The 27,828-nt window shown below is 47.6% G+C and overlaps 1 protein-coding gene across 1 annotated transcript; it reads right to left on the reverse strand.

Annotated features, from left to right (window-relative positions):
- Window positions 1-23,449: 23,449 nt before the first annotated feature.
- Window positions 23,450-27,330, reverse strand: LOC123078138 (SUN domain-containing protein 1). The gene is made up of 2 exons (XM_044500540.1): window positions 26,234-27,330; window positions 23,450-23,915 (listed from the first exon to the last, which is right to left on the reverse strand). The coding sequence occupies exons 1-2, from the start codon at window positions 27,263-27,265 to the stop codon at window positions 23,610-23,612; spliced, it is 1,338 nt and encodes a 445-aa protein (XP_044356475.1). The 5' UTR covers window positions 27,266-27,330; the 3' UTR covers window positions 23,450-23,609.
- Window positions 27,331-27,828: the final 498 nt, after the last annotated feature.

The raw sequence follows: 27,828 nt of genomic DNA on the forward strand, positions 1-27,828 counted from the left end.
TCGTCCAAGAGCAGGCAGGCCATCACAAGCTGTCCCCTCCATGGGAGGGCCCATTCATCGTGAGCAGGGCCTTGCGCGACCGCAACGCCTACTACCTCATCGACACACGCAAGTCAAGGAAGCGCAAGAAGGACACCGCCGGTGAATAAACGACCCGGCCGTGGAACGCGGAACTCCTCCGCCCGTTTCACAGTTAGCCGCACGAGCGTATGTATCATCGCCTTTTGTAAACGCATGAAACTATGGGGTCCCCAAACGAGACTCGGGGACTGCCTTTTGTCGACCAATTTATTGTGTCCCTATTTTCTTGCATCACTATACCACTGAACCCGGCCACCGGTCCGACTCGCTCGACCCGGGGGCTCGGGGGCTGGCCGGCTCGGATTCCTGATAAAGTTAGGATGCCGCGGTCCCCCACTTCGCCCTAAAGCCACAGATCCAGATTTGGCTGTCGGCTGGCAAGCACAACGGGCCAAAGCTCCTTTACGCTTCATACACTAAGTCAAAGGCTGCCGGGTCGATCAACCCGGCCCACCATTCATCAAATGAACAGCCGCACGACCGGCTACTCGCCAACCGGCTTCGCCGCCGCCAGCCGGCCCAGTGGGTGTTTCGCTCCCGCTCAACGTTTCGAGGGCCCCAAGTCCTGCGCGCTCCTCTCAAAGAACCGAACTCCTTGTCACGAACTGGAGCCTCGGCCGTCTGACTCGCGGGGGGGGGGAGGTTTGAGAAAGTAAAAGCGTATGAAATCGGTCCAAAAAATGGAAGGCAAAAAGCAAAAGCACCCACGACATCTACACAAGTATTTAAGAAAAGGCCCATGGCCCGAGTTCATTACACCCTAAAACCCCCAGTGGGTGGGTGGACCTGCTATTTGACAGATTTTACACGAAGTGTCTCAGGCATCTCCAGCGCCGCGTCATGACATCGACGGCTCTCCCCTGACGGCCTCCGGGTCCAGCGAGGTGCCGGTGTCCTCCTCAGCACCCGCGTCGCGGTAGACGCCCGTCTCCTCCGAGCTCCCCTCCGGATCATGGAGGAGCAAGCCGTAGGCATCGCCGTCCACGGCCCTGCCGTCTTCCGTCTGCTCCGGATGGAACTCGTCGTGGAAGGCGAACTCGGTGATGTAGCTGGCCCGGGAGGCGATCCGGCCGGCTTGCTCCTGCAACAGCTGCTCCGAACCGGCCCGCTGGCCCATCAACGCGTCCAGCTGCAGGTCCGGATGCCAGGACAACACAAACCGGAGCGCCATCTCAGCACCAGCATGAGCGGCGGAGACGCGCCACTCGCCAAGCCGGTTCGGCCCCATCTCCAACCAACGCGCCAGGCGCGAGAAGCTGCTCGGTTGGACGGAGTCCGGCCATAGGGCCGCCGTCATCGCGGTGCCATCCTGGGACAGCCGCCCCAACTGCGTTCCCAGGACCTGCAGGCGGGCCTCAGCGGTGGCGATGATCTCCGGGAAGGTCAGGGCCACCCGCGGATCCATCCCGGACCCAACGACGCCGGTCGGGTCGCGCTGATAGCGGACGGCTTCCTCCGCCAGCCGCTGCATCTCTGGGAAGGCCCCTGCCGCAAAGGAAGAAGCGAGTTAGAAGAAGAACAAGAAGGAAGAAAGGCCGGATGCCGATCCGGCAAACGACAAGAAAAAGCACTTACTGGAGAAGGACTCTTCCCGGTGCTGTGCCTCAAGCAGCGTACCATGCCGCTCTCGCTCGATGGCGCGGTCGCACTCCTCGAGCGCCTTCTCCATATCGGCCGCCTTGGCAAGGGCCGCCTTCAGCTCGGCGTCCCTGTCTTCGGCCGCCTTCTCGGCCGCCTCGCGGCGACGGGCCTCGTCCTGACGGGCCCCCTCAGCCGTGGTGACCTGCCCCCGTAGGCGATCCACCTCGGCCTGGAGCCGGCCCTTGTCGTCGGCCAGCTGGCCGCGCTGCTGGTCCGCCTCCACCAGGGCCTGCTGCGCCTCTGCCACCTTGGCGGCTTCCGCCTTAAGGAGCTCCACCTCGGCCTTGAGGCGGCTCTTGTGACCCGCCAGCTGCTCATGCAGCCGGTTGGCCTCGTCGAGAGACCGCCGAGCCACGGCCGCCTCCGCCCTCGCCTGCGCCGCCTCGAAGCCAAGACGGCCAGTGTCGGCAACGAGCCGGTCATAGTGATGACCAGACCGGAGCAGACGGGTCCGCCAGGACAGCACCTCGGCTGCGAAAAAGAAGGACTCAGCAGAAGAAAAAAGCAAGACTTGAGATGGCCCAACTGTTACACAGTTGGCCCGAATCTCGGGGGCTACACCCAGTGGGTGCGCTAGCGCGCCCCCACTAGAAAAGAGCACAAGAATACCTGCGGCGACGCGGAGCTCCTCCTCCTTGGCAGCAAGCTGCTCCATGAGCTCCCGGTGCTTTCCCAGGAGACGATTGTAGGCGGCGACCCGGAAGGCGTCGAGATGCTGAAGAAAGCAGAAATCAGAAGAAGGCCAACACTCTAAAGATTCGACCCAACTACTACGTAGTTGGCCAGAACCTCGGGGGCTACACCCAGTGGGTGCGCTGGCGCGCCCCCACAAAGAAGAAAATTACAAGAAGACTTACCAGAACGGCGCGCTCCAGGTCGCGCGTCCGCTCCACCTCGGCCTAGGCGAAGGCCTCGAGCCGTTCCGTCCGGCCTCGCAGGCGGCGACTGACGGCGTCCAGCGCCGCCTCCTCCTGGGTCTGAGGCCCGAAGACAACGGCGCCCCCGCTCCGCGCCGGCTGCGGCACGGCAGCTCGGCGCCCTCCCTGCCGAGGCACCAAGGCGTACTCCCCGCTGGCCGCTCGCGACGCGGCCAACACCTCCTCCGACGCCCCTCCCGGCGCCGACAACGACCCGGACGCCGGGACGCCCTGCGTCGCCGTCTCTGCCCCGGACGCCGGGACGCCCTGCGTTGCCGTCTCTGGCCCAGCTGCCAGGGTGACCTCCGGCACCGCCGCCCGCGGTGCCTCCTCTAAAACCGGCGGCGCCTCCGACGCCGCCGCCTGCAGCGTCTCTTCCAAAACGATGCCGCATCCACCACCATCAGTACCCGCTCGCTCGACCACGTCGGCCCGCGGCGGGGTGTCATCCTCCACCTCCACGACCACCCGGTCGGGGATCACCACCTCAGCCCGGCCTCCACGGCCACGCTCCCTCACCAACGACGGCTCAAAGACCGTCGCCGCCACCACCGTGCCCTCCGGCATCTCGCGCCAGGCCGGCTCCGCACCGGGTCGCGCCCATGCCGCCGCCGCGTCGGTCCAAGCACGGACCGGCGCCGCCTCCAGCTCCGCCTCGGCCCGGTTCCTGTCCCGCCAGGCCAAGGCTTCGGCGTCGTTCAGATCCAGGCCGAGGTCCGAGTCGGCCCGTCCCTCCACCTCGGCCTGGTCGGCGAGGTCGGACCGGCTCCTACGGAACGCGGCCCCTTCGGCGGTCGCGGCTTCCGCCGCCGCCCTCGCCAGCGTGATTGGCGACCTGGAGAAGAAGATAGAATGAGCAGAAAAGAAATAGGACTAGCTCAAGAAAAAAATTTGAGCGCAAACGAGAGATGAAGCTTACCCTGCCAAGACCGGGACCGGGGTTGGCCTCCCGTGCCCGCCGCCGCGCTTCCTCTTGGCCGGCCTCCCGGCCCCGGCCGGGTCCGCCGTGCGCTTCGGGGCCCGGGGTCGCGGCGCGACACTGTCTTTCCCATGCGGGCGGCTCGGCGCCTCCCCCGCCCAAGGCCACTACACCGACAACTGGCGTCAGCACCGACCGTTCCGTGCGGCGGTCAGCAATTCAAGACACATGAAGAAAAACAAGAGACTTACCCGCGCGACACCCAGCGCCGGCGTCGGACTCCTCCTCCCCGCCATGAGCCGCGGGCTCCTCTGGCGCCACCGGCTCCACCTGCGACGGGGCCCGGGCGTAAGGATGCCGAATCGCGTTCAGAAGTACCCCCCGCATTGCGTCAGGACGGATGAGAAGGTGCACGGCAGCAAAGTAAGAAGACCAGACACTCACCCGCGGTGCCGGGTTCAACTGGCTGTACGGCGCCTTGCCGAACCGCTAGTCCTCCCCACGGTTGGCCTTGGAGATTTCATTCACGCCGCGCGCGACCTGCTCCATGGACAGCCGCGTCGACCCCATGCGGTTGGGATCTTGAAGGCCGACCATCTCGCCGATGAGGCAGGAGCGCCTTTGAAGCGGAAGGAGCCGGCGCATGATGAACGCGGCGAGGAGGTCAGTGCGGGTGAGCCCCTCCCGCGTCCTCATCACCGTCACCCGCTCGCAGAGATTAACGATCTCCTGCGACGGGCGCCTGGGCGAGTAGCCCCAGTTCATCTTCGCCCGTGGCGATGCGATGGCAAAGACCGGAAGGTTGATGCGATCCGCACTAAGGTTGCAGACGTAGAAGAAGGAGTTCTGCCACTTCTTGGCAGAATCCTCCAGCGGGATCTTGGGGAAATCCGCCCCTGACCGCTTCGAGATGACGGCGGCGCCGCAATCGGCGAACTCCCCGGCCGACGGGCCCTGCTGCTTCAAGGAGAAGAAGCGCGCCCAGAGGTCGATCGTAGGCTCGACCCCCAGGTACCCCTCGCAGAGGGTGACAAAGCCAGAGAGCTGGACGATGGCGCCGGCGCCAAGATGGTGCGGCTGGAGCCCGAAGAACTCCAGGAACGCGCGGAAGAAGGTGCTTGCCGGCAGCCCGAACCCATGCTCGAAGTGCGTGAGGAAGACCACAAGCTCCTGCCCCTCGGGCCGAGGCATCTGCTCGCCGCGCGGCAGGTGGACGCTGACGTCCGTCTCCCGCGGCAGGCGCCGCATCGCCCGGAGTTGGGTGATGTCCTCGGAGGTGACATTCGAACCCATCCAGGAGCCCGATGGCAGCGACATGATCGAAGGAAGAAGGAGGAAGATGGACGGCGAAGGAGTTCTGCTCGGAGCAGCGGGCGCCGCAGTGCGTCAGTTGCAAAGAGCGGAGCGAGAGCAAAGGGACAGGAGGGCGCGAGCGAGAATAATGTCCGCTGCCCCCCTGCCCCCCAATTTGTAACCCTCGGTTTGAACGTGGGGAAGTGGGGAAGTGGGATCGTCTGCATGCGCCCGTTCCACTACCCGCAATAAGTGCGCACGTACACGCGCAGTAACTGCCTGGGGAAGAGCAACCGGCCCCCGGGCGCCGCAATAAATCCGCGCGCTTGGGCCGAGGGCGCGTGGCGGTGGGCCCCAGCCCGTCGCCCGGTCCCATCACGCGCGTGGCCTGTCAGGCCCCTCCGACTTCCGGGCACCACGTGGCGCCCGCGCAAAGCCCAAGGGATTGCCCCAAGATTCGGCGGACTTCTTGGTGCCCGCCACGGCCGAGATGCCGTGATCCAGTTTCCGAGAAAACCGGCAGACTGTGGGTGTTGCTGGACCCGGCGCTCGCAGAATCCACCTTGCTTAAGGGGGAACTGCGAAGGCCCACTCATCCGAAGACAGCGGACCTTCACAGCTTCGGGGACTACTATAGGGGGGATGGACCCCGGGCAGGCAACGGAACCCGGATCCTCTTCAAAACCAACAGGGCTGGCACCGCCCCTCAATACCAGCACGCGCTTGGCCGGGTCGCTCGACCCGGCCAAGCCCCGCAAGCCGGCCAGACTAGCCGACCCGGCAAGACACGTCGACTCGGCCTCAACAACTGGCACAAGACAGCCGAACCCGGCACGGCCGAAGCCTCCTCAACAAACCAGCGCCACCCGTGCCGTGCTACGCAATCCAGCCGCGGGTCAACTCCCGTCCCATCCAGGCCGTATGATGGGGACGAGACTTCAATCAACAATGACCGAGGCAACAGTGCCCCGCCCATGCCTCTGGTCAGCAGGAACGTGGCAACAGTGCCCCTCACCTACCCGCTGACCAGGGCCGGCATGGCAACAGTGCCCCCGCCCTCACCGCTGACAACAACAAGCGGCAACTTGACGGAGAGCACTGTACGCGACTCAACTCGGCCATGCCCTGATGATCGACAAGACGGCGCACAGTCCCCCTAGGCTTGCGGGGCCCGCACCTAGGGGAACCCGGCGAACCACAAGCCCTCAGCGGACCCAGCCCGGGTCCCTGGACACCGACAACACGGACCCACCGACTTATAACATTACCATTGTACCCCCGGGGGGTTGGACTATAAAACCCCCGGGAGCCCACGATCATTCGAGGGGCGAGCGAGAGGACTAGCCACAAAACAGCAACACCAGAGAGAAGGAGCAGCCCAAGCCTTGGCCAGCTTCCTTCCTCCTCCATACAGCTCCAGGAGCAACATTGTACTATCGATCATCCAACTATACTCGGCAGGACTAGGGGTATTATCTCTCCGGAGAGCCCCGAACCTGGGTATGTCTGGCGTCCCGCGCCCGCTCATGCCAACCTCGCCTCTGGAGTCCACCAGCGCCCTCGAGCCTCCTCCTCTCTTTAGCCATCCCTTGGCATCTGCCGTGCGCCCACCACGACAAACATGGTCATTTAAATCTCCAATGCAAATTGTTTCATGATCGTATCGTGTCCAAAAATTGTGATGATTTGATTTCCCTTGCACATCATAATGAACTTAGTTTGCTTTTGGGTTACGAAGAAATGAAATGTATAGCTAAGCATATTCTAGAATATAACCTTGAGAAAATCCTCGATATTGATCTAGAAGAAATTTTTATGTATTGTGCGGTGAATTGCATTGAAAATCCTTATATTGCCAAATACATAAAGAAAAGAAAACAAATAGAGGATGAAGAGAATACTAATGAAAGGGAAGAGGCCTCCCAATATCCTCCTATTATTTCTTATGATGAATCAGGTAACGAGGAGGAGCCTTCTATCCAACCAATCTCATCAATAAGGAGCTCAAAAAAGAGGGTTAAACCCACACATGATGTGAAGAAGAAGAAGAAGAAAAGACGGAGGAGCAAAGGTAGAAACGTATCCCTCCCAAGTGTTGCTCCTATTACTCATTGTGATGATGATAATTGCTATACTATTGGTGCTATCCATACTATTAATGATGAGAGTGATTATGCTTATGATATGAAAAGGCCCAAGCTTGGGGATGCTATGTTTGATGACAATGACATGTTTGAGAATATATTTGCTGCAATTAATGTTTGTCCCAAGCTTGGGGATGCTATGTTTAATGAAGATGATATTTTTAGCCTCCCAAGTTTTGATATGCAAATCTGTTATGATGATAGCATGCCTCCTACTTATGATGATTATATTGATGAAAGTGGGTTTGGAAGAGTGTCAACTTTAGGAAGTAATGATCCCACTATTTTGGAGGATGTTGAACCTTATTGTGATAATTATGAAAGTGGATTTGGAGAGGTCATGAATTTATTTAGTAATGATTCCACTATCTTGGAAGAGGTTTCAATCGATTATGATGAGAACAAAGTTGCTACTTATGATGATTATTGTGATGACACTTATGCTATAAAAAGTAGTGATGATTATATTTATAAAACTTGTCATGATTATGATTACCCTTTTTCTGAACATTACTCCTTTAACGTGGAAACAATTTATAGTATTCGAGTTTCTTATGATGCTCCCACTATTCCGAATGAGAAGAATTTTGCTTATGTGGAGAGTAATAAAATTTCTATGCTTGTAGATCATGAAAAGAATGCTTTAGGAGCTGGTTATATTGTTGAATTCATTCATGATGTTACTGAAAATTATTATGAGGGAGGAATATATGCTTGTAGGAATTGCAATAATATCAAGTTTCCTCTCTATGTGCTTAAAGTTTTGAAGTTATGCTTGTTTTGCCTTCCTATGCTAGTTGATTATTGTTCCCATAAATTGTTTGATCACAAAATCCCTATGCATAGGAAGTGGGTTAGACTTAAATGTGCTAGTCATATTCTTCATGATGCTCTCTTTATGTTTCAATTCTTATGTCTGATGTGAGCATCATTGAAATCATCATGCCTAGCTAGGGGCGTTAAATGATAGCGCTTGATTGGGAGGCAACCCAATTTTATTTTTGTTCTTTGCCTTTTGATCCTGTTTAGTAATAAATAATTCATCTAGCCTCTGGTTAGATATGGTTTTATGTTTTAATTAGTGTTTGTGCCAAGTAGGACCTTTGGGAAGACTTGGGTGAAGTCTTTATGATCATGCTGTAAAAACTAGAAACTTTAGCGCTCACGAGATTAGCTGCCATTTTTTACTGGAGAGTGATTTTAGGTTGATTCTCTTTGCAGATGATTAATAGATAAATTCCTCATGTCCACCAATTTATTTCAGAATTTTTGGAGTTCCAGAAGTATACGTTTGATATAGATTACTACAGACTGTTATGTTTTTGACAGATTCTGTTTTCTATGTGTTGTTTGCTTATTTTGATGAATCTATGAGTAGTATCGGAGGGTATGAACCATAGAGAATTTGGAATACAGTATATATTACACCAATATGAATTTAGAATGATTTCACAACAGTACCTAAGTGGTGATTTATTTTCTTATACTAACGGAGCATACGAGTTTTCTGTTGAGTTTTGTGTTGTGAAGTTTTCAAGTTTTGGGTAAAGATTCGATGGACTATGGAATAAGGAGTGGCAAGAGCCTAAGCTTGGGGATGCCCAAGGCACCCCAAGGTAATACTCAAGGACAACCAGGAGCCTAAGCTTGGGGATGCCCCGGAAGGCATCCCCTCTTTCGTCTTCGTTCATCGGTAACTTTACTTGGAGCTATATTTTTATTCACCACATGATATGTGTTTTGCTTAGAATGTCATTTTATTTTGTTTTTCTTGCTGTTTGAATAAAATATCAAGATCTGAAATTATTAAATGGGAGAGTCTTCACATAGTTACATAATTATTTAACTACTCATTGATCTTCACTTATATCTTTTTGGAGTAGTTTGTCATTTACTCATGTGCTTCACTTATATCCTATGAGTAAATAGTTGAATGATTTGAATATTATAAATCTGAAATTATATATGTTTTATATGCTTATCCCATGGGGAGTAATGACTTCACATATAAGAAGTAGAGGTGGTAAATTTATTTAAGGTTAGCAAACATTGTATTGGTCACTTGAACAATTCATGAAAGAATATTGAGGGAAGAGAGATTTCACATATAAATATACTATCTTGGACATCTTTCGTAATTGTGAGCACTCATTAAAATATGACATGTTAAAAGGTTGATGTTGGACAAGGAATACAACGTAATGGGTTATGTTTTCTTATATCTGAAATAAAGTATATTGTCATGGATCATTCAACATGCTGAGCTTGCCTTTCCCCCTCATGCTAGCCAAATTCTTTGCACCAAGTAGAGATACTACTTGTGCTTCCAAACATCCCTTAAACCAGTATTGCCATGAGAGTCCACCATACCTACCTATGGATTGAGTAAGATCCTTCAAGTAAGTTTTCATCGGTGCATGCAATAAAAATTGCTCTCTAAATATGTATGATCTATTAGTGTGGAGAACATAAGCTTTATACGATCTTGTGATGTGGAAGCAATAAAAGCGACGGACTGCATAATAAAGGTCCCTATCACAAGTGGCAATATAAAGTGACGTTCTTTCGCATTAAGATTTTGTGCATCCAACTATAAAAGCGCATGACAACCTCTGCTTCCCTCTGCGAAGGGCCTATCTTTTATTCTTGTCTTATACCTTATGCAAGAGTCATGGTGATCTTCACCTTTCCTTTTTACATTTTATCCTTTGGCAAGCACATTGTGTTGGAAAGATCCTGATATATATATATATATATATATATATATATATATATATATATATATATATATATATATCCAATTGGATGTAAGGCATCATGAACTATTATTGTTGACATTACCCTTGAGGTAAAAGGTTGGGAGGCGAATCTATAAGCCCCTATCTTTCTCTGCGTCTGATTAAAACTTTGAACCCATAAATATCACGTGAGTGTTAGCAATTGTGACAGATTAAATGATAGTTGAGTATGTGAAGTTTGCCGAATCAAAGCTCTGACATAGACCCTTCCTGAAAATAAGATGAATTGTAATTGTTTGATGACTAATAACACGGTTTGTTAGTTTTCAAGGAAGTTTATGATCCATACTTTAACATGTGAATATCTTGTTACTTGATCATGAGAAGTCCTATGAGTTGAGCTACTGTTATGATATATAATGATGCTAGAAAAGGTGATTGAAATTATCATTGATCAAACTTGTGCACCTGCTAGCATTCACACTTCATAAATTCTTTCTTTTATCATTTACCTACTCGAGGACGAGCAGGAATTAAGCTTGGGGATGCTGATACGTCTCCAACGTATCTATAATTTATGAAGTATTCATGCTATTATATTATCTATTTTGGATGTTTATGGGCTTTACTAAACACTTCTATATTATTTTTGGGACTAACCTATTAACCGGAGGCCCAGCCCAAATTGTTGTTTTCTTGCCTATTTCAGTGTTTCGAAGAAAAGGAATATCAAATGGAGTCCAAATGGAATGAAACCTTTGGAAGAGTTATTTTTGGAACGGAAGCAATCCAGGAGACTTGGACTAGACGTCAGGGAAGCTTCGAGGAAGCCACAAGGCAGGGAGGCGCATCATCCCGTAACTAACTCATTAGTCACATTGCTTGCAAGGCTTATAGCGATGTGCATTACCGAGAGGGCCCGGAGATACCTCTCCGACAATCGGAGTGACAAATCCTAATCTTGATCTACCAACTCAACAAACACCATCGGAGACACCTATAGAGCATCTTTATAATCACCCAGTTACGTTGTGACGTTTGATAGCTGTAACGCCCCGAGACCGACGCTTCAGAAGACTTCCTTATTTTCGTGATCGCCGTGTGTTTCTTTTGTGCTTGCTCTTTTATTTTTTCATTGCATCATGTCATCATGCCATCATGTCATTAATTTTTTAAAAGACTCAACAAAGTAAATTGCATGGATCTTCGATCCATTTAAATCGAGGGAAATACACATGGTGATTTCTCTTTATAACATATATCCTCCCAATATTATTAGGGAACTATATTAAAATATTCCATTAGTTGGAGTTCACCATAACACACTTGCAAATATCCCAATGCCTTTGTTATCTTAATTCTTGGTCTCCAACCTCGCATTATATTTTTCCATCTTATTCCGGAGCTCCACCAAAAATCCGAACATTTTTGGACCTTCCCAACCCTCACTTTCTATTCAAATCATTTGAATTTAAATCAAATGAATTTGAATTTAAATCTTTCAATCATGCCACTTCTATCTTTCCTGGATCAAGCACATTTTTGTGAGTCCGGGAAAATTAACCGCATGCGCAAATTCTTTCCCTAACCCTATCTTTCTTTTTCTTCTCTCTAATATTTTTCTGCTAAAAAGAAATAAGGGAGAGAGAAGAGAGAGAATCCCAGCCGGCCACTTGGGCCTCCTGTAGCCGCAGTCCACTTGGCCCAAGGCCCAGCCGCGCCATAACCCTAGGCCGAGCCCCTCCTCTCGCTCGTCTTGCTCACTCCCTCTGCCCGCCACCGCAGTCCTGATCCCCATCTCTCTCGCTCTTCTCTCGGTCTCCACCCTCTCCCCTTCGTCCTCCTGCGCCGCCACATGCAGAGGAGCAGGGCCCTCGCGCCGCGCACCTCGCCCGCCCCTGCTCCCGGCCATCCTCGCCGCCGACCTCCTGTGCCCCGTCCCTCAAGCTCCTGCCGCCCACGACCAGCGCCCGCCTCCTCTGCTTCACCTGTCCTCTGCTCCGCCTCCATCGCCGGCGACCAAGACTCCTTCCACGCCGCCTCTCCTCCTACTTCTCCTCGTCGCCACCAACCGTCTCGACCTCACCGCGGGCAGCAGCAGTTGCTGCAGCACCCTCTCGTCGACGCCGCGCTCGGACCTCCACCGCGCCTCGCCTTCGACTTCGGCTTCCGCGTCCCATGGCCACGAGCGCCATCAGCAGCAGGTTCAGGCCGTCCCGCCGAGTCCCTTGCCGCCCTCCTGCACCTCGTCTCCGGCCCTGTCCGTCGGAGCCATGCCTCTTGGTGCCCGCAGCCGCGTCGCCGGTGTTCCTCCTCAACGCTGCCGCCTCGAACCTCCTCCGCGCGCCAAGTCCCGCCACGGCCATCACCTCCCCGACGCCCTTGCTGCTGCTGCTAGACCACCTCGGGGCCACTAGGGAGTGCCATGGCCTCCACCGAGACCCTTGGAATCGGCAAGACCACACGGACGCTCGAACGACTACACACCGAAACGTCAAGTACCTCGTCAATACGTGTACGACTACCGTCGCCGCGAAGACCGCGAGTTCAACTACTTCCACAACGGGTCGTGTACGACTACCGTCGCTTGGGTTCGACAAGACGTCGAGTACCACTACGTTGGCCAAGTACACCTTCGTCAAGACCGATGCCCGAACAAGCACCGTTTGCATGGATTGCGTCAAGTACCTCTACCGACGACCCCGAACATCTATGGAGTTTGCATGATTGCGAGATGTGAACCACTACTTCTAATACCGTCGCCGTGTACAACTACTTCCTCTACGAACTTGATCCGTTCCGAAAAGTCACGCCTCGAAGGTATAACCCGAGACGACGTTCGTGGAACGAAAGCATGTGTTGTTTGATTTGCTTGCGTTTGCACCGTGCCCGACTTGTTCGTCGCACGCTATCACTCGTTTCCTTGCCATGCCGTTGAACCGTGGGAACCCGGTTGCCGGGAGCACCCCACCATCCTTGCATGTTTCGCACATCCGCACACTTGCTCTTTTGCACCGGTATCTCAATGAGTTATCGGATCATCGGAAAGTTGCCGTGGCACCATTTTCGTTATCGTTGCCATGGCACCCTTTTCGTTCCACCACGGTAACAAATGCTTCATAACATGCTCATGTCCACGTTTTCATAATATTGCTTAAAACTTGCACATGTCATTCGCATCATGATAACAACATTTAAATGTTTACAATTGATGTTTGCATTAAAATTGCTAATTGATATGGGGATTTTTCCGGAATTGTTGTTCGTTGTTCTGGCCTCATTTAAAATTGCCTAGATAGTTAGTTTATTTATGCTTCACCTCTTGCCATGGTAATCAACATTTAATATGATCGAGTACATAATAAGAGAGAACTAAATAATTGATGTGGTGTTTCGTCAATATGCAACTCGTTGCATATTGAGCTCCATTTAATTTGTAGTTTTGTTTGTTGCATTTTCCCATGCCATGCCTCATTTAAACCGGACATGCATCATACTTGACTGTGCATCATGCCATGTGTATGTGGTGGTTGTTTACTATGTTGTTTGTTTCTTTCCGGGTTGCTTCTCTCGTTAGCTTCGGTTTCGTTCCGGAGTTGTGAGGATTCGTTCGACTACATCCGTTTGTCTTCTTCATGGACTCGTTCTTCTTCCTTGCGGGATCTCAGGCAATATGACCATACCCTCTAAATCACTTCTATCTTTGCTTGCTAGTTGTTCGCTCTATTGCTATGCTGCGCTACCTATTCACTTGCTCTTCAATCCTCCCAAATTGCCATGAACCTCTAACCTTTGTCACCCTTCCTAGCAAACCGTTGTTTGGCTATGTTACCGCTTTGCTCAGCCCCTCTTATAGCATTGCTAGCTGCAGGTGAAGATGAAGATTGCTCCATGTTGGATTATGTTTATGTTGGGATATCACAATATCTCTTATTTAATTAATGCATCTATATACTTGGTAAAGGGTGGAAGGCTCGGCCTTATGCCTGGTGTTTTGTTCCACTCTTGCCACCCTAGTTTCCGTCATACCGGTGTTATGTTCCTTGATTTTGCATTCCTAACGCGGTTGGGTGATTTATGGGACCCCCTTGACAGTTCGCTTTGAATAAAACTCTTCCAGCAAGGCCCAACCTTGGTTTTACATTTGCCTCACCTAGCCTTTTTCCCTTGGGAGTCGCGCATCCTGAGGGTCATCTTTATTTTACCCCCCGGGCCAGTGCTTGTCTAAGTGTTGGTCCAAACTAGAGCACCGTGTGGGACCATCCCTTGGTAACTTGGGTTACGTCGGTACCTGTACGCTTCGCTTATCCGGTGTGTCCTGAGAACGAGATACGTGCGACTCCTATCGGTTCGACACATCGGGCGGCTTTGCTGGTTTTGTTTTACCATTGTCGAAATGTCTTGTAACCGAGATTCCGAGACTGATCGGGTCTTCCCGGGAGAAGGTTTATCCTTCGTTGACCGTGAGAGCTTATAATGGGCTAAGTTGGGACACCCCTGCAGGGTATTATCTTTCGAAAGCCGTGCCCGCGGTTATGTGGCAGATGGGAATTTGTTAATATCCGGTTGTAGAGAACTTGACACTTGACTTAATTAAAACGCATCAAACGCGTGTGTAGCCGTGATGGTCTCTTCTCGGCGGAGTGAACACGGTTTCTGGGTTATGTTTTACGTAAGTAGGAGTTCAGGATCACTTCTTGATCATTGCTAGTTCACGACCGTTCCGTTGCTTCTCTTCTCGCTCTTATTTGCGTATGTTAGCCACCATATATGCTTAGTGCTTGCTGCAGCTCCACCTCACTACCCCTTTCCTACCCTTAAGCTTAAATAGTCTTGATCTCGCGGGTGTGAGATTGCTGAGTCCTCGTGACTCACAGATACTTCCAAAACAGTTGCAGGTGCCGAGGATACCAGTGCAGGTGACGCAACTGAGCTCAAGTGGGAGCCGATGAAGATCTTGTTCGTTGTGTTGTTTCTTTTTCCTGTTGATCAGTAGTGGAGCCTAGTTGGGACGATCGGGGATCTAGCAGTTGGGTTGTCTTCTTTTCTTTTGGCTTTGACCGTAGTCGGTCTATGTGTGTACTCTGATTGATGTATGATTTATTTGTGTATTGTGTGAAGTGGCGATTGTAAGCCAACTCTTTATCCCATTCTTGTTCATTACATGGGATTGTGTGAAGATGACCCTTCTTGCGACAAAACCACAATGCGGTTATGCCTCTAAGTCGTGCCTCGACACGTGGGAGATATAGCCGCATCGTGGGCATTAAAATAGCACACTAAGTGTTCCTCCGGTATTCGGGATTTGCATAATCTCATAGTCATAGGAACATGTATAAGCAATAGCAACAAACTAAATGATCATCGTGCTAAGCTAACGGATGGGTCAAGTCAATCACATCATTCTCTAATGATGTGATCCCGTTAACCAAATAACAAATCATGTCCATGGCTAGGAAACTTAACCATCTTTGATTAACGAGCTAGTCAAGTAGAGGCATACTAGTGACACTCATTTTGTCTATGTATGCACACATGTACTAAGTGTCCGATTAATACAATTCTAGCATGAATAATAAACATTTATCATGATATAAGGAAATATAAATAAAAACTTTATTATTGCCTCTAGGGCATATTTCCTTCAATATCTACTTGAGTAATCCTTGAAGCTAGATAAATCCACTGCTTGCAACGACATTTATTGGACTACACACATCAATATGCATATTTCCAATTATTTTGTTGCTCGTTCTTCATGTCCTATGAACGGTATTTTAGTTTACTTTACTAATTGGATGAAAGTTGCAAGTATCATATGATTCATAATCACATGACTTCAAAATCCATCACTATGGAATTTCTTCATGCTAGTTTCTCCAATGTGACTAAATGCAGTGCCACACATATGTGGTATCCTTCTAGTCTTACGACATTTAGCGTCGGTGTTATGGATGTTCAATTTTATCATCAAAATTCATAACATACATTCTATTCATAATAGGAGTATGGCCTTTTGTTCATAACATCGGACAACTGTTGTTCTCTTGCAACTTTTATGCAATGGACTAGAGTGTACAAAACTCTAAAATGAATTATAATAATAAACACAGAGGTAATATGCTGATGGGAAGTACTATAACTTTTACAAACTCTAAAACCTCTTTATTTGTTGGTCATTTAGGCCATTGTAGTATCTTGCAACAATTCACAACAATATGCAATCAAGTCGATATCCTTGTGATCAACTTTTAACCACAATACCAAAACTTAATGATCATAATTCCCAAGAACTACACTTGACCAACTTCGGGCCTGTTCTGATCTCCTCCCACTCCAAACTTCTGAAAAAAATTGGCCCGAAGCCAGCCCGAATGGAATAGCTTCGTGAAGCTGAAATCCACGAAGCCATCTTGGGCTCTAGTACGATTTTCTAGAGCGAGGGATTGTTGGGGAACGTAGTATTTCAAAACTTTCCTACGATCACGCAAGATCTATCTAGGAGAATCATAGCAACGAGCAGGGAGAGTGTGTCCACATACCCTCGTAGACCGAAAGCGGAAGCATTTAGTAACGCGGTTGATGTAGTCGAACGTCTTCACGATCCAACCGATCCAAGTACCGAACGTACGACACCTACGTGTTCAGCACACGTTCAGAACGATGACGTCCCTCGAGATCTTGATCCAGTTGAGGACGAGGGAGAGTTCCGTCAGCACGACGGCATGGCGACGGTGATGATGAAGTTACCGACGCAGGGCTTCGCCTAAGCACTACGACGATATGACCGAGGTGTAAACTATGGAGGGGGCGCCGCACACGTCTAGGAACAATTGATGTGTGTTCTAGGGGTGCCCTCCCCACGTATATAAAGGAGGGAGAGGGAGGGAGGCAGCCTAGGGCGCGCCCAAGTAGGAGGAATCCTACTTGGGCCCCTAGTCCAATTCGCCCCCCTACCATATTTGAACAAGGGGGAAAGGAAGGAGGGGGAGGGGAAGGAAGTAGGAGTCCTACTTCATACTTTCCTTTTCCTCCTCTCCTTTCCCTTTCTCCCCACGTGGCTGGCACTATAGGGGGCGCACCAGCCCCTTGTGGGCTGGTGTGTTCCTTTACTTGGCCCATTAAGCCCATATCTTTGCCAGGGGTTGCCTGGAACCCCTTCCGGTGATCCGGTATCACTCGGAACACTTCCGGTGTCCAAATACCATTGTCCTATATATGAATCTTTGCCTCTCGACCATTTCGAGACTCCTCGTCATGTCCGTGATCTCATCCGGGACTCCGAACAAACTTCGGTCATCAAATCACATAACTCATAATACAAATCGTCATCGAACGTTAAGCGTGCGGACCCTACGGGTTCGAGAACTATGTAGACATGACCAAGACACATCTTCGGTCAATAACCAATAGCGGAATCTTGATGCTCATATTGGTTCCTACATATTCTACGAAGATCTTTATCGGTCAAACCGCACAACAACATACGTTGTTCCCTTTGTCATCGGTATGTTACTTGCCCGAGATTCGATCGTCGGTATCATCATACCTAGTTCAATCTCATTACCGGCAAGTCTCTTTACTCGTTCCGTAATGCATCATCCCGTGACTAACTCATTAGTCACATTGCTTGCAAGGCTTATAGTGATGTGCATTACCGAGAGGTCCCAGAGATACCTCTCCGATACACGGAATGACAAACCCTAATCTCGATCTATGCCAACCCAACAAACACCTTCAGAGACATCTGTAGAGCATCTTTATAATCACCTAGTTACGTTGTGACAGCACACAAGGTGTTCCTGCGGTATTCGGGAGTTGCATAATCTCATAGTCAGAGGAACATGTATAAGTCATGATGAAAGCAATAGCAATGAAACTAAACGATCATTATGCTAAGCTAACGGATGGGTCTTGTCCACCACATCATTCTCTAATGATATGATCCTGTTCATCAAATGACAACACATGTTTATGGTTAGGAAACATAACCATCTTTGATTAATGAGCTAGTCAAGTAGAGGCATACTAGGGACACTCTGTTTTGTCTATGTATTCACACATGTACTAAGTTTCCGGTTAATACAATTCTAGCATGAATAATAAACATTTATCATGATATAAGGAAATATAAATAACAACTTTATTATTGCCTCTAGGGCATATTCCTTCAGTCTCACACTTGCACTAGAGTCAATAATCTAGTTCACATCGCCATGTGATTTAACACCAATAGTTCACATCACCATGTGATTAGTTCACATCGCCATGTGACTAATACCCAAAGGGTTTTACTAGAGTCAATAATCTAGTTCACATCGCTATGTGATTAACACCCAAAGAGTACTAAGGTGTGATCATGTTTTGCTTGTGAGAGAAGCTTAGTCAATGGGTCTGTCACATTCAGAGTCGTATGTATTTTGCAAATTTTCTATGTCTACAATGCTCTGCATGGAGCTACTCTAGCTAATTGCTCCCACTTTCAGTATGTATCCAGATTGAGACTCAGAGTCATCTGGATTGGTGTAAAAGATTGCATTGGCGTAACTCTTTACGACGAACTCTTTATCACCTCCATAACCGAGAAATATCTCCTTAGTCTTCTAAGGATAATTTTGACCGTTGTCAAGTGATCCACTCCTGGATCAATATCGTACCCCCTTGCCAATCTCATGGCAAGGTACACAATAGGTTTGGTACACTGCATAGCATACTTTATAGAACCGCTGAGGCATAGCGAATGAGTTTCATTATCTTTCTATTTTCTGTCGTGGTCGTGTTTTGAGTCTTACTCAACTTTACACCTTGCAATACAGGCAGGAACTCCTTCTTTGACTGTTCCATTTTGAACTACTTCAAAAATCTTGTCAAGGTATGTACTCATTGAAAAATCTTACCAAGCGTCTTGATCTATCTCTATAGATCTTGATGCCCAATATGTAAGCAGCTTCACCGAGGTCTTTCTTTGAAAAACTCCTTTCAAACACTCCTTTATGCTTTCCAGAAAATTCTACATCATTTTCGATCAACAATATGTCATTCACATATACTTATCAGAAAGGCTGTAGTGCTCCCACTCACTTTCTTGTAAATACAGACTTCACCGCAAGTCTGTATGAAACTATATGCTTTGATCAACTTATCAAAGCGTATATTCCAACTCCGAGATGCTTGCACCAGTCCATAGATGGATCGCTGGAGCTTGCACATTTTGTTAGCACCTTTAGGATTGACAAAACCTTCTGGTTGTATCATATACGACTCTTCTTCAATAAATCCATTAAGGAATGCAGTTTTGATATCCATTTGTGAGATTTCATAAAATGTGGCAATTGCTAACATGATTCGGACAGACTTTAAGCATCAATACGAGTGAGAAAATCTCATCATAGTCAACATCTTGAATTTGTCAAAACCCCTTTTTGACAAGTCGAGCTTTGTAGATAGTAACACTACTATCAGCGTCCGTCTTCCTCTTGAAGATCCATTTATTCTCAATGGCTTGCCGATCATCGGGCAAGTCCACCAAAGTCCACACTTTATTCTCATACATGGATTCTATCTCAGATTTCATGGCCTCAAGCCATCTGTCAGAATCTGGCCTCATCATCACTTCCTCATAGTTTGTAGGTTCATCATGGTCTAGCAACATGACTTCCAGAACAGGATTACCGTACCACTCTGGTGCGGATCGTACTCTTGTTGACCTAGTAACTTGATCAGAAGTTTCATGATCATCATCATTAACTTCCTCACTAATTGGTGTAGGCATCACTGGAACTGATTTCAGTGGTGAGCTACTTTCCAATTCGAGAGAAGGTACAATTACCTCATCAAGTTCTACTTTCCTCCCACTCACTTCTTTCGAGAGAAACTCCTTCTCTAGAAAGGATCCACTCTTAACAACAAAGATCTTGCCTTCGGATCTGTGATAGAAGGTGTACCCAACAGTTTCTTTTGGGTATCCTATGAAGACGCACTTCTCTGATTTGGGTTTGAGCTTATCAGGCTGAAAACTTTTTCACATAAGCATCGCAACCCCAAACTTTAAGAAACGACAACTTAGGTTTCTTGCTAAACAACAATTCATACGGTGTCGTCTCAACGGATTTTTAGACGATGCCCTATTTAACGTGAATGCAACTGTCTCTAATGCATAACCCCAAAATACAGTGGTAAATCGGTAAGAGACATCATAGATCGCACCATATCTAATAAAGTACGGTTACGACGTTCGGACACACCATTATGATGTGGTGTTCCAGGTGGCGTGAGTTGCGAAACTATTCCACATTGTTTCAAATGAAGGCCAAACTCGTAACTCAAATATTCGCCTCGGCGATCAGATCGTAGAAACTTTATTTTCTTGTTACGATGATTCTCAACTTCACTCTGAAATTCTTTGAACTTTTCAAATGTTTCAGACTTGTGTTTCATTAAGTAGATATACCCATATCTGCTCAAATCATCTGTGAAGGTCAGAAAATAACGATACCCGCCGTGAGCCTCGACACTCGTCGGACCGTATACATCGGTATGTATTATTTCCAATAAGTCAGTGGCTCGCTCCATTGTTCCGGAGAACGGAGTCTTAGTCATCTTTCCCATGAGGCATGGTTCGCAAGTATCAAGTGATTCATAATCAAGTGATTCCAAAAGCCCACCAGCATGGAGTTTCTTCATGCGCTTTACACCAATATGACCTAAACGGCAGTGCCACAAATAAGTTGCACTATCATTATTAACCTTGCATCTTTTGGCTTCAATATTATGAATATGTGTATCACTACAATCGAGATTCAATAAACCATTCACCTTGGGTGTACGACCACAGAAGGTTTTATTCATGTCAGAATAACAATTATTCTTTGACTTAAATGAATAACCGTATTGCAATAAACATGATCCAATCATATTATACTCAACGCAAACACCAAATAACATTTATTTTAGGTTCAAGACTAATCCCGAAGGTAAAGGGGGTGTGCGATGGTGATCTTATCAACCTTGGAATCACTTCCAACACACATCATCACCTTGCCCTCAACTAGTCTCTGGTCATTTTATAACTCCTGTTTCAAGTTACTAATCATAGCAACTGAACCAGTATCAAATACCCAGGGGCTACTATGAATACTAGTAAAGTACACATCAATAACATGTATATCATATATACTTTTGTTCACTTTGCCATCCTTCTTATCCGCTAAGTATTTGGGGCAGTTCCGCTTCCAGTGACCATTTCCTTTGCAGTAGAAGCACTCATTTTCAGGCTTGGGTCTAGCTTTGGGCTTCTTCATGGGAGTGGCAACTTGCTTGTCATTCTTCTTGAAGTTCCCTTTCTTTCCCTTGCCCTTTTACTTGAAACTAGTGGTCTTGTCAACCATCAACACTTGATGCTTTTCTTGATTTCTACCTTCGCCGACTTCAGCATCGCGAAGAGCTCGGGGAATCGTTTTCGTCATCCATTGCATATTATAGTTCATCACGAAGTTCCAGTAACTTGGTGATAGTGACTAGAGAACTATGTTAATCACTATCTTATCTGGAAGATTAACTCCCACTTGATTCAAGCGATTGTAGTACTCAGACATTTTGAGGACATGCTCACTGGTTGAGCTATTGTCCTCCATCTTGTAGGCAAAAATATTTGTCAGAGGTCTCATACCTCTCGACTCGGCATGAGTCTGAAATACCAATTTCAACTCTTGGAACATCTCATATGCTCCATGGCGTTTCAAAACATTTTTGAAGTCCCGGTTCTAAGCCGTAAAGCATGATGCACTAAACTATCAAGTAGTCATCATACCGAGTTTGTCAAACGTTCATAACGTTTGCATTTGCTCCTGCAATAGTTTTGTCACCTAGCGGTGCATTAAGGACATAATTCTTCTGTGAAGCAATGAGGATAATCCTCAGATCGCGGACCTAGTCCGCATCATTGCTACTATCAACTTTCAACTTAGTTTTCTCTAGGAACATATCATAAATAAAACGGGGAAGCTATACGCGAGCAATTGATCTACAACATAGATATGCAAATACTATCAGTACTACGTTCATGATAAATTTAAGTTCAATTAATCATATTACTTAAGAACTCCCACTTAGATAGACATCCCTCTAGTCATCTAAATAATCACGTGATCCATATCAACTAAACCATGTCCGATCATCACGTGAGATGGGGTAGTTTTCAATGGTGAACATCACTATGTTGATCATATCTACTGTATGATCCCTAAAATTTAGAAAGCAACTGAAACACAAGAACCGATTGTGCGGGGGAAAGGATGCGGATCTGACGGTCATGAGGTGCCAAGCTCGAATTTGGCCTGAGAAGGTCGCCAGAGGCCAAGGAGGCATCGATGGCATGGAAGGGGCTGGAGGGGAGCCGAGGGATGCGGACAAATCCGTCGGCAACGCGCCGAACAAGCGTCGTGAGCTCGACAAGGAGCAGCAGCTACTAATTGACCTCGGTGGCGGCGATGGTGTTGTGGCAACCATATCAGGCGGCGACAGGGCGTGAAATGGCTGAAATTTGGCGGCGGCGGCGGCCCGAGATTCAGCGGCGACTGTGGGTGTCGCAACGGACGTCTCGAGTGGCAGGGTGGCGGCGGGGCTGAGGGCGGCTGACGGAGTCGCAGCAGCGGTGAGAATCGGCCGAAATCCGCGTGGGATGGCGATGGTTAGCTGCGGGGAAGTTTCCCCATAGCAATTGGGTTTCCGCTAGAGAGTCTTTTGGTTTTAGGGCAGTCGCTAAAGGTGCTGCAAATTTGCAAGACTTGTAGCAAAATTTTAGGGCAGTTGCAATTTTGTTTAGACACCATATACATATAGTGTGCCTTCTGAAGCTGTTTTTTTTTTGCCCAAGGTGTCTGAAGTGACAGTATTTTGGGACGATGACTCGTTTTGGGCATTTGGTCGAGATGCTCTTATGTCACTTTGTTCAATCTGGATCTAAGACTATGTTATATGTTATGCCACTTTCTTGCTCTCGGGCTTTATTAATGTAAAGCCGGACTTCTTGCCACCTCTATAGTAGAGCACTTTGCCACAAAGATCAATTGAGTTTCCAAATAATCAATAGGTGTGTTTGTAATTAAATGGAAAAATATTAACATTTGATGGTGATCTAAAATGGCAACATAATTTACAATCCAGAAGATCATAAGTATTTTGTTGCAGGCCTCAAATAAAACTATTTTTTCTATGAAAATTTTCTTGTCTATGACGTACTACTCTCTCATCTACACATGAAAAAGTTTACGATTTATTTCAACCTTTTTTTAGAATCACGATTATTTCAACTTGTAAGCTCTCCTTTTCCACATCCAAAAGGTAAAAAAATTCATCGGAGTTCCGGGCCTAAAGCAAGAACCGAGGAGTGCTGTGCCCTGCCAACTAAGATCTCACAAACAAAACCTAAGATGCCAAAAAATTCCAACCAAGATTTAAGAATATTGAGAGTAGATCTCTCTAATTTGCACCAAAACTCCAAGTCTGGATTCGGCAGTGGAACCCGACCTTCTGTTTGGTCGTATGGAAAAGAAAGTAGATAAAAAAAAGGAAAAAGATAGGCAACTCTCACAGGAGTCGAACAGGGTAGAAGCATTTTTCTTTTGCCTGACCTTGCCTTTTCAAGCTTACCAAGTTCAATCAACAGCCAACACTGATGCGCCAAAGAGTTACCGGCCGTTCGCGCATGGCAAAAACTGAACATCTGGACTAAATCACTAGAAAATGTGCAGCAAACAATCATTTAACTTTTTACAGAGTGTGCATGACATAATCCTAGACTGAAACTAGCAAACGCCCAGAGAAATGGCCCTAAAGCAAAACAGATACAAAAGAGATGGAAGGATTCTCCATCTCATCAGGGCAGTGGACTAGCGATTACTGGCGTGACAGGCTCATGCCCATGCACCCGGATGCGGTAAATGCACGTCAGCGCGGAGCTTCCATGGTTTGAAGTGAAGTCCAGCCTAACCATGTTGACAACACCGACATCTGGGGCAGTTATATCGAATGTCTGGATATTGTTCTTGGCTAGGTCGTACGTGAACTCGGTCAAGGCGTACATCTCTGCAGCATGGTTTGGAGGGGTCTCGGTATGTGTTCCTTGGTACCATCCGGATAGCCGGCAGTCCTTTGGAGCAGTGGACATGTCATACGCCACATCCTGCATGCCATACAACATTGTAAGTATAATAGCTTTGAACAGAGTGAAAAATTTCCAAGACCAAATTACGTATTTAACCCAGGGCAGTGAATTGAACACGTAATGAGTAAGAAATATTTCATCAGTAAAACTCTCAAATGGAACTTGAATATGAATAAATTGTGTGCAAACATGGAAATAAATGACTAGGTTGATATTCACAGCTGTGTAATTTGGTAACCGGGTGCACAGACTTGCAGACTGTAGAGGACATATGGGAGTCAGATGAAACAGCTAAGATATAAATATATTGACAAAGGTTTCAAAACCAACTATTTTAATTTTCTTTGTGGTTGAAATAGATACTCAATATGTGTGCTCAAACAAATGTATCGAATTTGCAAAAAAAAAACTTGATATATGGTGCTAATTTCCACCATTTTAATTACAGTTTTTTCTTCTTCTTTATGGTAAGATAACCAGTATCCCAACACCATGAATTTATCAGCAGGAACTTTAGATTAAGCATGACCATAAAAAGAAAGAAACGGCAAGCCCCTTTTTACAGTATAATGTGTCTTGCAAGAATATTGACCCTAATATATATAAAAAAAGACCAGGGTCAGAAAAAGAAAACCAATAAGATCTTTTGGAACACACAAATAAATCATGAGACCACAAGTCAAAATGAAGAGGGCCAAAATGGAAGCGTATTCCAAGGATAAACATACTAATGTCAGAGTTTATGGTTGCCCAGTTCACTTCAACGAAGACTAACCTGACATATTTTCCCCCAAAATAATTACTGATAGAGTAAATACTGTTAACCATCAAGAATAACCAGGTTTGAAACAATAAAAGCCCTTTACTATTACATTTCCAATAAGCATCAAAAGGCCATAACCTGATACAAGTATGTGCTAAATCAGTACTCCCTCGGTCCGGGTTTACAAGGCCTATTAACTTGTCTCAAGTCAAACCATTTTAAACCTGACCGATTTTATAGAAAATAATAGCAGCGTCTACACTATCCAATCAATATCACTAGATCTATGATGAACTATGTTTTCGTAAATTTATTTTATTGATTTTTTTGGATCAACTTAAGTTTGACTAAGAAAAAACAAGGACTTGTAAACCTAGACAGAAAGAATATCACATTTACCTTCTATTCTTTTAGGCAGGTTGCCTATAGCAGGAAATGACGCAACAATTAAGTTATTTGTTACAAGGATGAGAACAAAATGAGACAAGAGTCACAAGACTACACAACAAAGTTGAGCCTCCAGCCAACAATAAAAATAACAGTAAAAAAATACTTGAATTCTACTTTAGAAGTTCAAATTTAATAGGAACAAAAGAAAACAGAGGTATCATTGGCTTCAACTAAGATCAATCATATGCCAAATTCTGAAATGGTTTAGTATAGTTCACTGGCTCAGAATTATGATGAGTTTGCTGGAAATATATTAGTATAGTTATTGAATAAAACTAGATGATAGCCCGCGCATTGCTGCAGGAATCGGTTGCAATGTATTCCAATGTGGTTTGGTGGTACATATTATATATTATATTTGCTTATTGTATAGTCGAAAAATATTTATTGAATACAAGTAGCATAATATAATGGAAAACTTTTTCCCATAAATGTTGAGGTGGCATGTGTGGTGAGGTGGGATGCTTCATGTTGAGATAAATACAAGTATGGGGATCAAATAATAATGAAAACTTTTTCCCATGCATGTGGAGTGAGCCTTTGATGAGATGGCATGTGTGCATGTTGAGATAAATATATGTAATGGGGATCAACTATTTAGGTATATATAGGATGTGGTATTAAACAAAAGCTTAATGTTTGAGAAACAAATCAGAAAGTGCTGCATCAGAATGTTCTGTGTCAAAAAAATAGCATTCACAAAGTTTTTAAGAACGATTATTCAGAGAAAATAGAGTGTACTGATAGTACTTATGACTAGACATAAAGGCTTAAGAATACTAACAACCAAACAGATGTAGTTAGTAATTCGTATAAAATGATCTAGAATTGACCTCCCAACATACCATGATAGTACCCAAATGCTACAAGGGAATATGCATCAAAACCCTTAAGCAAAATCACTCAGCGGCCACAAAAAAAGTATACTTTAAGCCCCTTAAGGATCTTTGCCACACGACAAACATGAACAATTTGCATTCACAAACAGCCGACTAACCATACTCCCTACATTTTGGTCAAACTATCTATTTCATGAATGAGCTTGAAATATATTAGGGCACCGAATAACTGAATGCAAAGTGAACAGAGAATACTATAGTAAATGGGTGTCAGGAAATATTACCTTGGACACATGCTCCAGTGTGATTGCCTCAGGGATTATCCCCTTCCTCAGTTGGATCTCCACAAACCCACTACTCCCCTTCAAGGGAAAGCACTGCCCGGGCTCCCCAAAGCTCGGCTGAAGTATCTTCTGTGACTGGTCACCATTGTCTCCACCACCAAATGGTAATGCAGAAAGAAGACCACCACGTTTCCCAGCATCATATGCCTCCGAGTAGCGGACAACTCTTCCCCCAGCAGACCCCACGGCATAGTCCACCCTGCCAACCCCATCGGCGGCATGCTTCTCTATTTCCCTCATGACGATCTCCCTGGCCAACGCAAGGACCTGATCCAGATCAACCTCAGCGCCAGAGTTGGAGCCTAGGCTCTCCTTGAACTCATCCAGGAATGCTTCAAACTGGTCCTTCCTAAGGAACTCCATCCGCCTGAGCCCGCCCAGCGCGTCGTTCAGCTCGTCGGTCCTGGCGTCCAGCAGGTTGAGCTGTCCCTCGATGGCAAGCCTCTTCTCCTCCAGCAGCGCCGCGAGCTCGCCCCGAGCGGCCCCAACCTCGCCGTCGATCTTGCGGTCCACGGCCTCGAGCTGCACCTTCAGCGCCCCGAAGGCGCGGGCGAGGGAGGCCTCGACGTCGTTGATACGGGCAGTGTAACCCGCGAGCGCAGCGTCGTCGGGCTGCGCGAGAGGGGCTGGGTGCGCCCAGCGCCAGGCCTGGTCCCCCAGGTAAAGGAGCACGGCTAGGAGGGCTGCGTTCTTGGCGGCGACGCTTAGCGCGGTCTGCCACCTCGGCCGACCGGAGGACGACAACCCCCTCTTCCGCCGCGCCTGGGACAGGGGCGCAGCGGCGGCGGCGGCAGCGGCAGCGGTGCGCGACGTCGGGGTGGAGGGGTGCGGGCGCTGGTCGAGGAGGAGGACCGGCCGCTTGCGCACCGGGGCGGTGGCGGCGGGGGGGCGGGATGCGACGGGGCTGGGGTCTAGGGCCACCGGGGTGACGGGGCTGGCCACCGCAGCGGCGGAGATGGAAGGGGACGCCATGGGTGGGGGGAATCGGGTTCGACGGGGAGGCGGTTGGGTGGAGTCGACTTTGGGGGGAAATCGGTGGGGAATTCTGGGGAAATTGAATAGGGTGGGGATCGAATCGAATGGAGTGAAGAGAGGGAAAGCAACAGCGTGGCAGGCACGCATACGCTTCTCAGGAAAAAAAAAGTTGTGGGCACGCAGGCCAGGAACAACACTTTCACATACCCACACGCCTACGACGTCGGCTCGAATCAGTTTCGATGGTTTTGTGAGGAACTGTGACCCCCTCGATTTAATCGTACACTATTTATGCATGCAAACGTGTACGATCAAGATCAGGGACTTTCGGGAAGATATCACAACACAACTCTAAAACATAAATAAGTCATACAAGCATCATAATACAAGTCAGGGGTCTCGAGGGCTCGAATACAAGTGCTCGATCAAAGACGAGTCAGCGAAAGCAACAATATCTGAGTACAGACATAAGTTAAACAAGTTTGCCTTAAGAAGGCTAGCACATGGGACCTCTTAACTACTCCTCGAAGCCGAACTCCATGTAGAATCATCCTCGGGAT

The sequence above is a fragment of the Triticum aestivum genome, chromosome 3D (genome assembly GCF_018294505.1).
Source record: "Triticum aestivum cultivar Chinese Spring chromosome 3D, IWGSC CS RefSeq v2.1, whole genome shotgun sequence".
Taxonomy (NCBI): domain Eukaryota; kingdom Viridiplantae; phylum Streptophyta; class Magnoliopsida; order Poales; family Poaceae; genus Triticum; species Triticum aestivum.